A 14379-nucleotide genomic window follows, 5' to 3' on the forward strand; every position below is an offset into this window, starting at 1 on the left:
CTTCTTCAAATTAGAGACTAAAAAATAATAAAAATATATTTTTATACCAAACTTATATTGGAAAAATATTGAAATACCAGATATGTACAAGTTTTTGTATGTAAACTTTGAAACCATCATTTTATTTATGGTGTTTTTTCTAATTTGTTTTTTTATTTTTTAATTTTATTTTTAGTCAACAAGTTTAACTTAATTGTCCTTGAATTTGTCTTAGAAAGTATGTAATCGCATAAAAAAATAATGTGAGGATTAAATTAAAAAAAAAGATATTTATAAATTTACTTATTCATAATAAAATATGAAAAAATGGATAGTGCTAGCTGTGGAAAGCACATGCATTTTAATTTCTTAATTAATGATCGGTCACAATCAACGAAGACAAATCACAATGTATGATCTTCAAGTGGCCTTCCTTTGACGTCCACTTTCTTCCTTTATATATGTATGTGTGTGTGTTAATTACGGGCACAAGGAATAAAGACAAAGAAGATTAGTCTTCATCAATCGCGATATTACTTTCCAACACACAAATTCACAGACAAGTTTATTGTAAAATCCTTTTTATCGTACCTAACTATTATTATTGAAATCCTCAACGGTGGAGTGAATTCGAAGGGTATTTTATTATTATTATTATTATATCATTAATCCACAAATAAGCAGTTACTTTCAAAAGCTAAATCATAAAAGAGAATTCGTCAACTTAAAATTTACAATTGATTGCATATTTTATATATGGGTTAAGAAATATAAATGTTAAGATTCAAATTAGGAATATCTTGTCCCTTTAGTTAATTCCTTACAATTTAATTAATTATTATTAGCTTAGTTACTAGTAGCTGACTTGTGGTGAATTTGAAGGTTTGTTGTAAAATATAATCTTAATCTTAATCATTTAAGAAATAGTCAAGTCCCTTTGTTTCTTACGAGATACATCCACCACAGAAGATAATTATCAGTCATTCTTAGAGTTTGGTAAGATAATTGAAAAAATGGTAATGCCCTTTATTTTTGACGAGATAAATCCACCACTGAAGATAATTATCAGTCATTGAATTCGGTTTTAGGTAATGGCTGCTACAATTATGTAATTAAAATTAGTAGACATCTTTATACTATATTGATTTAGTTAGACGAGTCCCTCTATGTTAAAAAAAAAAAAAAAAAAAAAAAAAACTATAATTCAGTTTTTTATCATATAAATTAAAGCAGTTTAGAGTGAAGGACATCGATTAATCAATTATTGACCTATTACATATTGACACATGTTCAACTTTTATTAAAAATATTACAGTTCGGATAATATAAGAATAAGTTTTATCATTTTTTTTTAATAAAAAAAGGCAAATTTAACCAAATTAATATAATATATAAATATATATATACAAGATTTTTAATCCCCGCGTTACCTACACTTCTCATGAAAATGACGTTGCCAAGAGCTTATTGCATGGATAGAGTAAGGTGGTCTCTGTCAAAAAACCAGCACAACCGAATAGATGTTACCAGAACCAGAGAGCTGAGCAAATGAGTGATCTTTTTTTATATCTTCGCAACTCTCAACACGCTCTTCTTCACTCACTGCATCGACCACCCCAACGTATCTTAAGACATCCCCTACATCCTCAGCCTCTTGTCTCTCCCTTGCCATTTCACTGTCAAATTGTGGCAGCTGCTGCATATGTTCTTCAGCAGATGCACTAGCTCTCGGTGGTTGAGGGACAAGACTCTGAACAAGGATGTCGGAAAGTTCCAACTTTAAACTAGATTCTCGTGAAAGAATGATAACCTTTCTGGCAACATCTGTTCCAGATAGATCATCCCTTGTATCGGGCTCGGTATATCCTGCCTATCTATCTGCCATCACATCACTAATGTTAATAAATATGAAGTTATTTTATTTATTAGTTATTAAGAATAAAATAATTTCTTCTGTTTTTTTTTTTTATTATTCTAGTCTATATATAGTCTTTTTATATTTAGATTAAGTTATTTTACTTTTAGTAATTCATTATGTTATACAGTATCAATAAAACACTAGCTTCCTCTTCTTTTTCATTTTTTTCTTTTTTTTTTTCTTATAGACTATCAAACAACTAAATGCTCACGTGCCTATGAAATTATTGAAAATATAACTCAAAGTTACACTGAAAATCCCTTCAATGCTCAATATTTAATCCCCGGTCTCAAGGAGACCTCGTAAAGTGCTAATAATTGGAAGAATAAATACAGGTACAGGTAATGATATTTAAACTTGTGTTTGTTTAATTATCAAAGTTATGATATTATATTAAAAAATTATCTCGTTTAAAAGTTTAAATAGGGCTCGAAACTTATAGAGGTTTAAATAGGGCTTGAAACTTATAGAGTTGTACATTAACTTACATTATTAATTAAATTTTATTTGAAAAAAAGAATAATGATAATGAAATTTAAATCCATAACTGTTTTGTCGTAACCTATTTTTGGGTCCCCGCATAAGAAAAGAGAAGAATAAAAATTAAAAAAAAAAAAATGGTTGAGGAGGTTCAAAGATATAAATGTCAAAATTTGGCAGTATATCATTGACTAGTAAGAGCCCTATTGATTAAGGAAATTTTATTTGAGGAAAAAAGTACAAAATCAGATGTTTATGGACTCAATTAAATTTTATTGAAGGTTTAATTGAATTATTGGAGGGTTTGATTGCAAGAAAATTTGATTTTTAAGTCAATTTGGGTTTTAATTGGAAGAAATTGAAGTTCTGGGGTCAAATTATATATTTTTAAAGTTGATTGGGTCAAATCAGGGGCTTAATTGCATACATATTGAAGTCTGGTGGCCAATTAAGGACTTAATCGCAGAAATCCAAAACCAAGGACTACAATGAAAAAGGCGCGCAAATTGAAGGGCTGAACTGAAATTGATGCATTTTGGCGCCATTTTCCTTTTAAATGAAACGGCGCGTTTTGGGCAAAACGGCGCCGTTTCATGTAATGTTAAAAAAAAAAAAAAAAAAAAAGAAAGAGGTTTACGGTGCTGTTTTGAACGGCACCATAAGTTCTTCTTCTTCCCCTGCACACGCAGGGAACAGGGGAAGAAGAAGAAATGCTCCCCTGCCTTTCGGTCCTCTCCCTCTCTCCTAAAACCAGAAAAGCCGGCCACGACCCATGCCTACACAGACCCTGCCACACGCCACCATGATGAAAAGTCAGGCGCCGAAAGCTGCGAGTGATCTCCGGCTCACCTTACCCTGCACCATGGCAGGGGTAAGGTGGCCCTTCCCTCCTCTGCCTATAAATACCAGAGGAGGGAGTGCAAATGAAAAAAAAGAGGGAAGAGGGGAAAGCTGTGAACGTTTGTTGGAGAAACCGAAAGAGAAAAAGGAAGGAAAAGGGAGAGAAGCTGTGATTGATTTTTTGAAAACACCGAGAGAGAGAACCGAGAAGTTTTTTTGAAAGAAACCGAAAGAGAGAAAGACTAAGGAGAGAAGGGAAAACTGGGAACCACCTGAGAGGAGTGTTACAGGGGGAAGAAGGGAAGAAGAGTGGGGGGAAAGCTGTGAACGTTTTGAAGGGAAACCAAGAGAGAGAACGTTGGGTTTTGTCTGAGAAACCGAAAGAGAGAAAGAAAAGGAAAAAAGTGAGCAAGCTGGGAAGGAGTTTTGGGAACGGCAGAGGAGAGAAAATGAGATACTGAAGAAGGAGAACAGAAAGTGACAGAGGAAGAAATACCGGAGAAGAAGTGCAACAGCAGCTGCCACCGCCATCCTGCATCATCGACACTGCCATCGCCACCGCAGAACCAGAGAAGAAGAAGAGGAGCAGAACAGAGAGAGGGAACAACGGAAAAAACTGAGAGGAAAGTAACTGAGAAGGGAAACAGAGGAGACAGTAGCCGACTATTCCACCACCTCTGCCGCCCCCGCTGCCTCCAGCGTCGCTACCGCTCCAGGTAATCGTCTTCCCCCCACTGCCTTTCGTTTGTATATTCCCTGCTGTTTTCATTTTTTGCATGCAGAACGTGAATCACGTTCTGCAGCAAAAAATGAAAATAATTCGGTAGTTACTGTGCTGGGCACAGTAACTACCTTATTATTTGCTGGTTACTGTGTTGCTGAACACAGTAACCAGCCTTTCGGCTGGTGGGCTGGAACATCAGCCCAGCCCACGCGGCTGGGTTGGGTCCAGCCCACAGTATTTGGGCCGGGTCAGGCCCAGCCCAGGATGGTTGGGCCAGATCCGGCCCAATTATTTTTTTTTTTTATTTTTTTTTTAAAATTAAAAAAAAAAAAAAGAAGAGAGATTTTTTTCAAAAAATATAGTTGTTTGTAATTTTACAAGTTTCCCGTGTATTTCTTATTAATATCAAGCAGATTTTTGTTGTTAAAAAATACAAAAATCCGATGTTAAAATACCCGGTTTTCGTCAAAACTTTCAAAAATACAAAATACAAAAAAAAAAAAAAATTGTTTTTTTGTGCGTACGACCAAGTGTCTCCAAGCTAAAAAATCATGTTGTGTTTTATATACATCAAAAAATCAATATTTAGCATGTATTTGGCTTTAATAACCAGTTTATTAAAGTCAAGAGAACATTGGCCAAAATTTCAAAAACAAACAAAAATTTTATTTTGTTTATCTCTGAGTATCCGGGGCATGACATTACACGTAATGCGTATTTCGGATATTTAATTTCTTTTTTCGGACAATATAATCCGGGGTATGACATTACACGTAATGCATATTCTGAACAATAAGAAACCAAAACATGACTTAGATTTTATTAGACAAAACAATGCAGCCTACCTTAGGTAGGGCGTAGTTGGGGTGCTAACACCTTCCCTTTACGCAACCAGTCTCCGTACCTGATCTCTAAAGACCAGTAAGGGTTCCTAGTAACCAGAATACTAGTTGGCGACTCCCGGTCATTTTTTTACTACTTAGAGACAAAGAATTCCTTGTCTCACCTTGTTTTCCACAATAGATAGATAAACATCAACACCATCATGAAGGGTTGGTGGTGGGCAATCGCCGCAGCGTCGTACACGTGCGACATGTTTAATAAACAAGATACTCTATATTATATCAAAAAATAAATTCAATTTAATAATTTAAATTATTATATTAAATATCAAAAATAATTTATATTACTCATTAACAAACACATCAAGTGAAAGCCTTAATGAGGCAAGACCAACTGATAACTGAGAAAATTGATGCTACCATGATGGAGCACTAAGATAAGAGGCCAGTTTGAATATGTCGCTGAATTCACCAGCTATTACTTGAGCCCGAGCACTAGGCCCTTGGACAATCAGAGGCCTTGTAAGTGTGAAATGTAGTTAAAATTTAATTAATAATATAACATAGAGTAACATGGATGGGTCTATATAATTTTTTTATTTAAAAAATATATTAAAAAATAATATAAAATATATTATAAAAAGATAAAATTTATATTATTCTTTAACAATATTTCATAATATTACATAAAATGAGGCAAATTATTATAACAGAAATTTACCATCTTTGCTTGGAATGTAAAATTTACCATCTAGGCAATTGGAAGGTTAAATTTAGTGCCCAATACATCAGCTTAAAGGTTAGGATTACCCCCTTGACAATTACTTTTTTTTTTAATTATTATTATAAATTTATTAAAACAGGTCCGGGGGTGGTTTTAAAGTCTAATGAGATCACAATCATGGGTGTTTCTTTCAAACTAGCACAATTAATAAATTAAGGATTTCTTTTTTGAGATTTCTGCAAAAAAATATATATTTAAACGAAGAAATCAGCCGCCATCTCTTACCAATTCTTTCATCCTTATCTACCAATTGAATTTTGACCTGGAGTCTTTTTGCAAAGGAGAATTCCCCGTTAAAGTTTCTGCTTTCCGAATAATTTTTCGTTTAAAGCAATATTAAATTAATTTCTTTAGACGTTTTCTATAATTTTGATTTATTAATATTAAAAATAAAAAACTATTTTAATTAAAAAATATTTTTAAAGAACATGATGTAACACAATACTGTAGTCTCGTGATCTGCAGAGGGTGAGAAGCAAGGAGAATTTTGGTCAAATCGTTACACCTTCCTCTGCCCCAGCTGGTATAATAAATTGCTCAGTGGTGTTTGGATAAGATTTCAGGCAACTTTTTGCAGTAACTTCTGCTTTGTTTTTCTCTTCCTCGAAAATAAATATTGATATGGGTGATCACTACCCAACTAATCCTCAGTTCATTCTAAAAGCTGAATAAAATTATTAGATTAAGAAAATTAACCCTCATGTCATGGTGACCTACAAATGACTGGAAAAAAGAAGAAGAAAAAACATGATGTGTGTGATACAAGAGCTAAAACTATATTATTAATTTTTTAAAAATAATTTATTTATGTATAGTCCAACCAACAGTTATGATCATATAGTTATTTTTAACAATAAAAAATTATTTTAATTAAAATCTTACCGGTATTTAAAAATTGTGCATAAAAAAATCATCTTGATATTTTAATAATTTTATAAAAATAACTATTGTTTTTAAGCCTAGACAATCAGATTTATTAACTATGATAATATTTGGGAATATGGTTCAGGTAATTTTTTATTTATTTATTTATTTTATGTTTTTAAATCATTTAAATATATTAATGTTAAAAATAATTTTTTTAAAAATATATTATTTTAATATAATTACAAACATAAATTATTTTATAAAACAACCATTATCCTATTATCCATCACTGCCTATATACTTTTTTTCTATTTTTTTTTTTCTCATTCAGTGTGCTTCTAGCTAGTCAAAAGAGAAGTGTGTATTACTATTTATGCTTCATCACGAAATATTCCACCATTGATAGATTGATTAAACAAAACACTATGGATATCCTTCTCCCATACCTAAGCACTCTCATACTAACTGCTATAGTACTCTTTTCATGCTACCTGCTAAGGAGGTCCAAATCTTCCAAGACCAAATTAGCACCAGAAGCTGGCGGTGCCTGGCCTATTATAGGTCACCTTCCCTTGTTAGCAGGAGCTGAGCTTCCCCACTTAAGATTAGGAGCCTTAGCTGACAAATATGGACCTATTTTTACCATTAGGATAGGGATGTACCCAGCTTTGGTGGTTAGTAGCTGGGAGTTGGCTAAGGAACTATTCACCACCAACGATGCAATTGTAAGTTCTCGCTCCAAACTCACAGCTTCAAAAATTTTGGGCTACAACTTTGCCAGTTTTGGGTTCTCTCCATATGGAGAATTCTGGCGGGGAATTCGTAAAATAGTTGCGTCAGAACTACTCTCCAACCGCAGACTTGAGCTACTGAAACATGTTAGGGCCTCTGAGGTTGAGGTCTCAGTTAAAGAACTATACAAGCTATGGTACTCAAAGGATAAAAATGTGGAAAGCCAAATTCTGGTTAACATGAACCAGTGGACTGCTGACATGAATTTAAACGTGATGCTCAGGATGATTGCAAGAAAACGATACTATGATGCTGGTATTGTTACTGAGGAAAATGAGGCGCGCCGATGCCAGAGGGCGATGAGGGAATTCTTTCACTTGACGGGGTTGTTTGTATTAAGGGACGCAGTTCCATTTTTGGGGTGGTTGGATTGGGGTGGATATGAGAAAGCCATGAAGAGAAATGCTGAGGAATTGGACAATATTTTTGACGAATGGCTAGAGGAGCATCGCAGGAAGAGAGATTCAGGTGAATCAGCTAACAAAGAGCAAGACTTTATGGACGTGATGCTATATGCTCTTGATGGTATCAACTTGGCTGGTTATGACGCTGATACAGTTCGCAAGGCCACATCCCTGGTACACACTTAATGCCTTACGTTTGATTTAGAGAAAAATTCCCCCGTATTTTAGTAACTAATATATATTTCAATTCCCTAATTTTGCACTTAATATGATGTTATATGCTTTTATCAGTTCAAACACACACATATCTGATTATAGGAGATGTATATTGCAGTCTCTCATTATAGGGGGCACTGATACTGTAACTGTCACTATAACTTGGGCACTGTCGTTATTGCTGAACAATACCGTTGCATTGAAGAATGCTCAAGAAGAACTGGATGTTCATGTTGGCAAGGAAAGACTAGTGAATGAATCGGACATCGAGAAGCTAACATATCTCCAAGCTTGTGTCAAAGAAGCACTCAGGTTATACCCAGCAGGTCCACTTGGAGGATTCCGCGAATTCACTGCAGACTGCACTATAGGTGGTTACTATGTCCCTGCAGGCACTCGGTTACTATTGAACATTCATAAGATCCAAAGGGATCCACGAGTGTGGCCCAACCCAACAGAGTTCAAGCCAGAGAGGTTGCTTGGTTCGCACAAGGCTGTTGATGTCAAGGGTCAACATTTTGAGCTCATCCCATTTGGTGCCGGTAGAAGAGCTTGTCCTGGGGCGACTTTGGGACTCCGAATGAGTCATTTAGTGCTGGCGAGTATCCTCCAAGCTTTTGAAATCTCACCTCCATCAAATGCACCGATTGATATGACTGGAACTGCTGGGCTAACTTGCAGCCAGGCTACCCCCCTTCAAGTTCTAGTCAAACCACGCTTGCCTGCTTCTGTTTATGAATAGATTTTGAGAAATAGAATGCTTGTCATATATAAATCTGTCTCACTTCTATATGCTGTCCAACCCCTTAATTGGCTGTTCTTGTAAGAAAAATAAGTCTCTTAATATAATAAGGCCATGATATTGACAGGTGATTTTGCTTTGGAAATTCTTCTCCTAGTTGCGTCTGATTCTTTCAGCAGTGTGTCACAAGTATTGGATTAGAGAGTTTTCCCTACATATGGATATGCTTCGATTTCAGTGGAGACACATTTCTACTCGTCCTTTCTTGTAGTGGGATAGTTTAAAAATCCCACCTCCCCAATGAAATCTGGAAACGATCGAGTTAAGGAAACCAAGCAATGGCGGCAGGCAAAGATTACCCACTTTTAATCCTCGTGATGGGCTCTGATTGCCCATTCTAAATACTGGCATGATTAACAAGGCTAAAACTCCAGCCCAAAGAGCAGTGATCTGTCAGCTATTTGGCGATGCTATACTGTTATTGTTATGGTGCTGTCGTGGTGATCTGTCGTTGTTTAGGCGCAAGGAAATTAGTCGAATCATTCCGAATATTTATTAAAGTTGATTTAAAATTAATCGAATTAAACAGTTGTTGAAAAGATGAGAAGAAGTTGATCTTCATCAGATAAAGTTAATCTGCTGCTAATGTTGATTCACAGTTGAAGACTATCTACTTGTTGCTGATGTTGATCCACTGCTGAAGATTATCCTCTGGAATTGAGATTGTGTAGATGAACTGATTGAGTTGGACTCAATCACTTGCAGCTCCTATTTTCTAGCTACGTATTTGTATATATATATTCTCATTGTAAACTCTGATAAAGTAACACGGATGGAATAAAACTTCTGTTATTATTCTTCCCAGCATTCGTTTATCTTATTTTCATGGTATCAGAGCACATGAAATCTTAAACATATTAACCAAGCTTCCGCAAAACCTCCAATGGAGGACAATACTGATTCAACCAGTATTAACCAAAACACTACCCTTCAGAACATGTTCTTTTTAACCATTGATCCTTCTGATCCCTTTTTCATTCATACATCAGATCATCCAAGCATGACTCTTGTTCCAAAAGTTCTTGATGGAACCAATTATGCAATGTGGAGACATTCCATGCTAATAAGTCTCAGCGCCAAAAACAAGTTGGGATTCATCAATGGAACCATACTTATACCAGGAGAATCTGATCCTAAATACATGTTATGGCAACGATGCAATGATATGGTTCTCTCTTGGATTCTTAACTCCTTAAACCAAGAGCTTGCCAATAGTGTTCTCTATGTTGAAACCCCTTCTGAAATCTGGTTGGATCTACAAGAACGATTCTCACAAGGTAATTTTTCTCATCATTATCAAGTTCAACGTTCCATAGTAGAATTGCAGCAAAATCAGGATTCCATCTTCACATATTACACCAAGATAAAAACGTTATGGGATGAATTGAAAATGTCCAGTCCAACAATTCAGTGCACATGTGGTGGAATGAAACAACTGTCAAACATTGAAGAAAAGATGAGACTTGGCCAGTTCCTTATGGGATTGAACGAGAACTATTCAGCCATTAGAGGGCAAATCATGCTCATGCAACCTTTACCAACTGTTAAGAAAGCATATTCACTCTTGTGTGAGGAAGAAAAGCAAAGAGGACTGGTTGAGCACAAAGTTACTGAACAGGTTCATGCCATGAATGTAAAAAGATCAGGTTCTACTTCACAGCGACGAGATTTCTCTCGAAATTGGATGTCTGGCTCATCAACTATGCAAGGATCAAAGAAACGACTTCACTGCACCTACTGTGATGGAACTACACATACAGTGGAGAGATGTTTTTATTTGATTGGATTTCCCACCGGTCACGCTCTTCATGGCAAGAATGTGCAGCCTCGCAATCGAGCTTAAAAAGCTGCTGCAAACCAAACAGGAATTGACTCATTTCACACCAACATCAAGTCGGCTCAAACCTCTGATCAGCCTCTTCAATTCACTCCTGAAGAATTTTCACAAATCAAAGCTTTCTTTCAAGCCGAAAAGTCCACTGTATCTGCAAATTATACAGGTAATATCACTCCTTTTTGCTCATCTTTCACGACCCAAAATGCTGAGGCTTTACAATGGATCATTGACAGTGGTGCCACTAACCATATAGCCACTTCAGTTATTAATAAAGACATTGTTCCTATGTTCTCTCAAGTCACCTTGCCGAATGGTTCCTATGCAAAAATTACAAGTGCTGGTTCTGCACATGTTACCAAAAGCCTACATGTCCATGATGTTCTTTGTGCACCCTCATTTCATGTGAATTTACTTTCAGTCAGCCAACTCACATATGCTTTTAATTGTTCTGTCCATTTTTTTCCCACTTTCTGTATATTGCAGGACCTAGCTACGAAGAGGATGATTGGCCTGGGGAAGCAGAGTAAGGGACTATACTACCTTATGCCACAATCAGAATCACATTCCTCTTCAACAAAATCATATCAAGTCTCTTTTCCATCAGGAGCTGTTTGGCATAACAGATTAGGACATCCATCAAAATTACCCTCTCAGTTCCTGTTAAAATTAATTCCATCTTTTGTTTATGATTCGCAACATTCATGTGAAGTTTGTCCCTTGGCAAAACAAACCAGGTTATCCTTTCCCATAAGTTCTATTCAAAGTACTAAATTTTTTGAGCTTATACACTGTGATATTTAGGGTCCACAAAAGACTGAAACACACTCTGGTGCACATTATTTTTTAACTGTCGTGGATGACTACACTCGTTTTACTTGGATTTTTCTTATGAAATTCAAATCTGAAACACAAGGGCTGTTAAAATCATTTATCACTTTTGTCCACACTCAATTTAACTGTCAAGTTAAAAATATACGAAGTGATAATGGGCTGGAATTTATCTCCTTAAAGCCCTTTTTTTCCACTCATGGCATTTTACTCCAAAATTCATGCCCTTACACACCTCAACAAAATGGTGTTGTAGAGCGAAAACACAGACACCTACTCAATGTTGGTCGTGCCTTGAGATTCCAAGCAAATTTACCATTAAAATTTTGGGGAGAGAGCTTGCTCACTGCCACCTATCTCATAAATCGTCTTCCCACCCCAGTTTTGAATCACAAGTCACCATATGAACTCCTATATGGAAAACCACCCATATATACACATCTTCGTGCTTTTGGTTGTCTCTGTTATGCCACCAACTTACAACCATTGACCAAATTTTCACCACGAGCTCGTCGATGTATTTTTGTTGGATACCCTTCTAATCAAAAAGCATATCGTGTTTATGATCTTACCACTCGACAGTTTTTCACTAGTCGCGATGTTGTTTTTCATGAAAATACATTTCCTTTCATAAATCACACTTCGGTCGATTCCTCTCAAAAACCATCTCTGACCACCATCCTTCCTGATCCTAATGACAACTCAATTCCACAACCATTAATTTTTTTTCCCTCACCAACCGAGACCCCTTCCACCCCATTATCTTCCCCTCCCTCTTCAGACTCTCCATCATCACCATCATCCATTCCCACACAATCTTCTCCTTCTCCAACACCAAACACACCTACTCCTATTCTACGTCGCAGTGATCGGCCACGACAAACCTCTGTTCTGCTCCGTGATTTTCATTGTGGTCAAGTTGGTATGTCACAACTCTCTGCATCCACAAACAAGTCAGCCTCTTCACGGTCAGGTACTCAATATCCATTATCAAGCTTTATTTCCTACCAGTCCTTATCCCCTTCTCATTAGATATTTATTAACAACATTACTAACACTCTTGAACCAACAACATATGAGCAGGCACTCAATGATCCTAGGTGGTGTGAAGCAATGAGAACTGAGCTCACTGCACTTTAAAATCAGAAAACATGGTCTCTGGTTTCATTACCATTACATTGTCGTCCCATAGGCAGCAAATGGGTTTTCCGAATCAAATACAAATCTGATGGAACTGTGGAACGTTATAAAGCACGGTTAGTAGCCAAGGGCTTCAATCAACAAGAAGGCTTGGACTATCATGAAACTTTTGCACCAGTTGCAAAGTTAACTACAGTTCACTGTCTTCTTGCCTTGGCAGCAGTCCGTAATTGGCCTCTCTTCCAGATGGACGTTAATAATGCCTTCCTCCATGGTGATTTACATGAGGAAGTTTATATGACTCCACCACCAGGACTTCGCCGACAAGGGGAGAAGGTTGTATGCCGGCTTTATAAGTCCTTGTATGGACTCAAACAAGCGCCCAGAAACTGGTTTGCTAAATTCTCAGACGCCATTAAAACGGTTGGGTTCTCTCAATCACACTCAGATCATTCTCTCTTTGTGCAAGAAAAATGTTCTACTCTAACCATTGTTCTTATCTACGTAGATGATATAATCATTACTGGGAACAATGACAGTGTTATCCAAGATATCAAGTTGTTTCTTCAAAAACAATTCCACATAAAAGATCTTGGTAAGCTGAAGTATTTTCTCGGACTAGAAGTGGCAAGATCAAAGGCTGGAATAGTTATATCTCAACGAAAATACACACTGGAAATTATTGATGATGTTGGATTTCTTGGAGCTAAACCCGTTGATTTTCCTATGGAACAAAATCTGAGGCTCACTAATGATCAAGGTGAGATATTGAATGATGCTTCACACTATAGAAGATTGGTAGGGCGATTAATCTATCTTACAATTACTAGACCAGATATCATGTATTCTGTCAACATCTTAAGCCAATTTATGCATGCACCAAGAAAACCTCATTGGGACGCTGCTCTTCGTGTAATAAGATACTTAAAGAACAACCCAGGTAACGGCTTATTATTCTCTTCCAGCAGCTCTCTGCAACTAAGAGCTTACTGTGATGCCAATTGGGCAAATTGTCCTATGACAAGAAGATCTACATCTGGTTACTGTGTATTTCTTGGAGATTCTCTCATCTCGTGGAAGACAAGAAAACATAAAACAGTCTCCAGGTCATCTGCCGAAGCTGAGTACAGGTCTATGGCTGCCGCAACATGTGAACTCACCTGGCTTCGATGCTTATTTAAAGATCTACAGGTCCCTTTAAAACCAATCACTTTATTCTGTGACAATCAAGCAGCACTTCATATTGCTGCAAATCCGGTCTATTATGAACGCACAAAGTATATAGAAATTGATTGCCATGTTGTGAGAGAAAAGATACAAGCAGGTCAAATTGTTACAAAATTCGTTCCCTCCTATCTTCAACTAGCAGATATATTCACCAAGGCATTAGGGGGAGACAATTTCAAGAAATTATCAGGCAAGTTGAACATTCTCAATATTCATGCTCCAACTTGAAGGGGAGTGTTGAAAAGATAAGAAGAAGTTGATCTTCATCAGATAAAGTTAATCTGCTGCTAATGTTGATTCACAGTTGAAGACTATCTACTTGTTGCTGATGTTGATCCACTGCTGAAGATTATCCTCTAGAATTGAGATTGTGTAGATGAACTGATTGAGTTGGACTCAATCACTTGCAGCTCCTATTTTCTAGCTACGTATTTGTATATATATATTCTCATTGTAAACTCTGATAAAGTAACACAGATGGAATAAAACTTCTGTTATTATTCTTCCCAGCATTCGTTTATCTTATTTTCAACAGTTTTTTGAATAATTCTGATTGGATTTTTATTTTATTTTTTGATATAAATCAATTTTAGATTTTAGAAAATAAAAAAACCTAACCAAACTGAACAAAACAAAACCAAATTGAGCTAAATTAAACTGAAATAAATAAATAAAACTTATTATAAACAGAGGTCCATT

General features: G+C 36.1%; 2 protein-coding genes across 2 annotated transcripts; both read left to right on the forward strand.

The window, feature by feature from the left end:
- Positions 1 to 6779: 6779 nt before the first annotated feature.
- Positions 6780 to 8733, forward strand: LOC118034163 (strychnine-10-hydroxylase). The gene is made up of 2 exons (XM_035039377.2): positions 6780 to 7804; positions 7965 to 8733. The coding sequence occupies exons 1-2, from the start codon at positions 6860 to 6862 to the stop codon at positions 8586 to 8588; spliced, it is 1569 nt and encodes a 522-aa protein (XP_034895268.1). The 5' UTR covers positions 6780 to 6859; the 3' UTR covers positions 8589 to 8733.
- Positions 8734 to 9531: 798 nt separating this feature from the next.
- On the forward strand, positions 9532 to 14040 carry LOC140954529 (uncharacterized). Its single transcript, XM_073404426.1, has 8 exons — positions 9532 to 10417; positions 10649 to 10887; positions 10969 to 11008; positions 12095 to 12286; positions 12506 to 13498; positions 13560 to 13603; positions 13645 to 13870; positions 13985 to 14040. The coding sequence occupies exons 1-8, from the start codon at positions 9532 to 9534 to the stop codon at positions 14038 to 14040; spliced, it is 2676 nt and encodes an 891-aa protein (XP_073260527.1).
- Positions 14041 to 14379: the final 339 nt, after the last annotated feature.

This window comes from Populus alba, chromosome 14 (assembly GCF_005239225.2).
Source record: "Populus alba chromosome 14, ASM523922v2, whole genome shotgun sequence".
Classification (NCBI taxonomy): Eukaryota; Viridiplantae; Streptophyta; class Magnoliopsida; order Malpighiales; family Salicaceae; genus Populus; species Populus alba.

Coding starts and splice junctions, on each gene's coding strand:
- LOC118034163 (XM_035039377.2), top strand. CDS start 6,860: ATGGATATCCTTCTCCCATACCTAAGCACTCTCATACTAACTGCTATA. Junction 7,805..7,964: donor TTCGCAAGGCCACATCCCTG/GTACACACTTAA, acceptor TGTATATTGCAG/TCTCTCATTATAGGGGGCAC.
- LOC140954529 (XM_073404426.1), top strand. CDS start 9,532: ATGGAGGACAATACTGATTCAACCAGTATTAACCAAAACACTACCCTT. Junction 10,888..10,968: donor TTTGTGCACCCTCATTTCAT/GTGAATTTACTT, acceptor TGTATATTGCAG/GACCTAGCTACGAAGAGGAT. Junction 13,871..13,984: donor CAATTTCAAGAAATTATCAG/GCAAGTTGAACA, acceptor GTTGATTCACAG/TTGAAGACTATCTACTTGTT.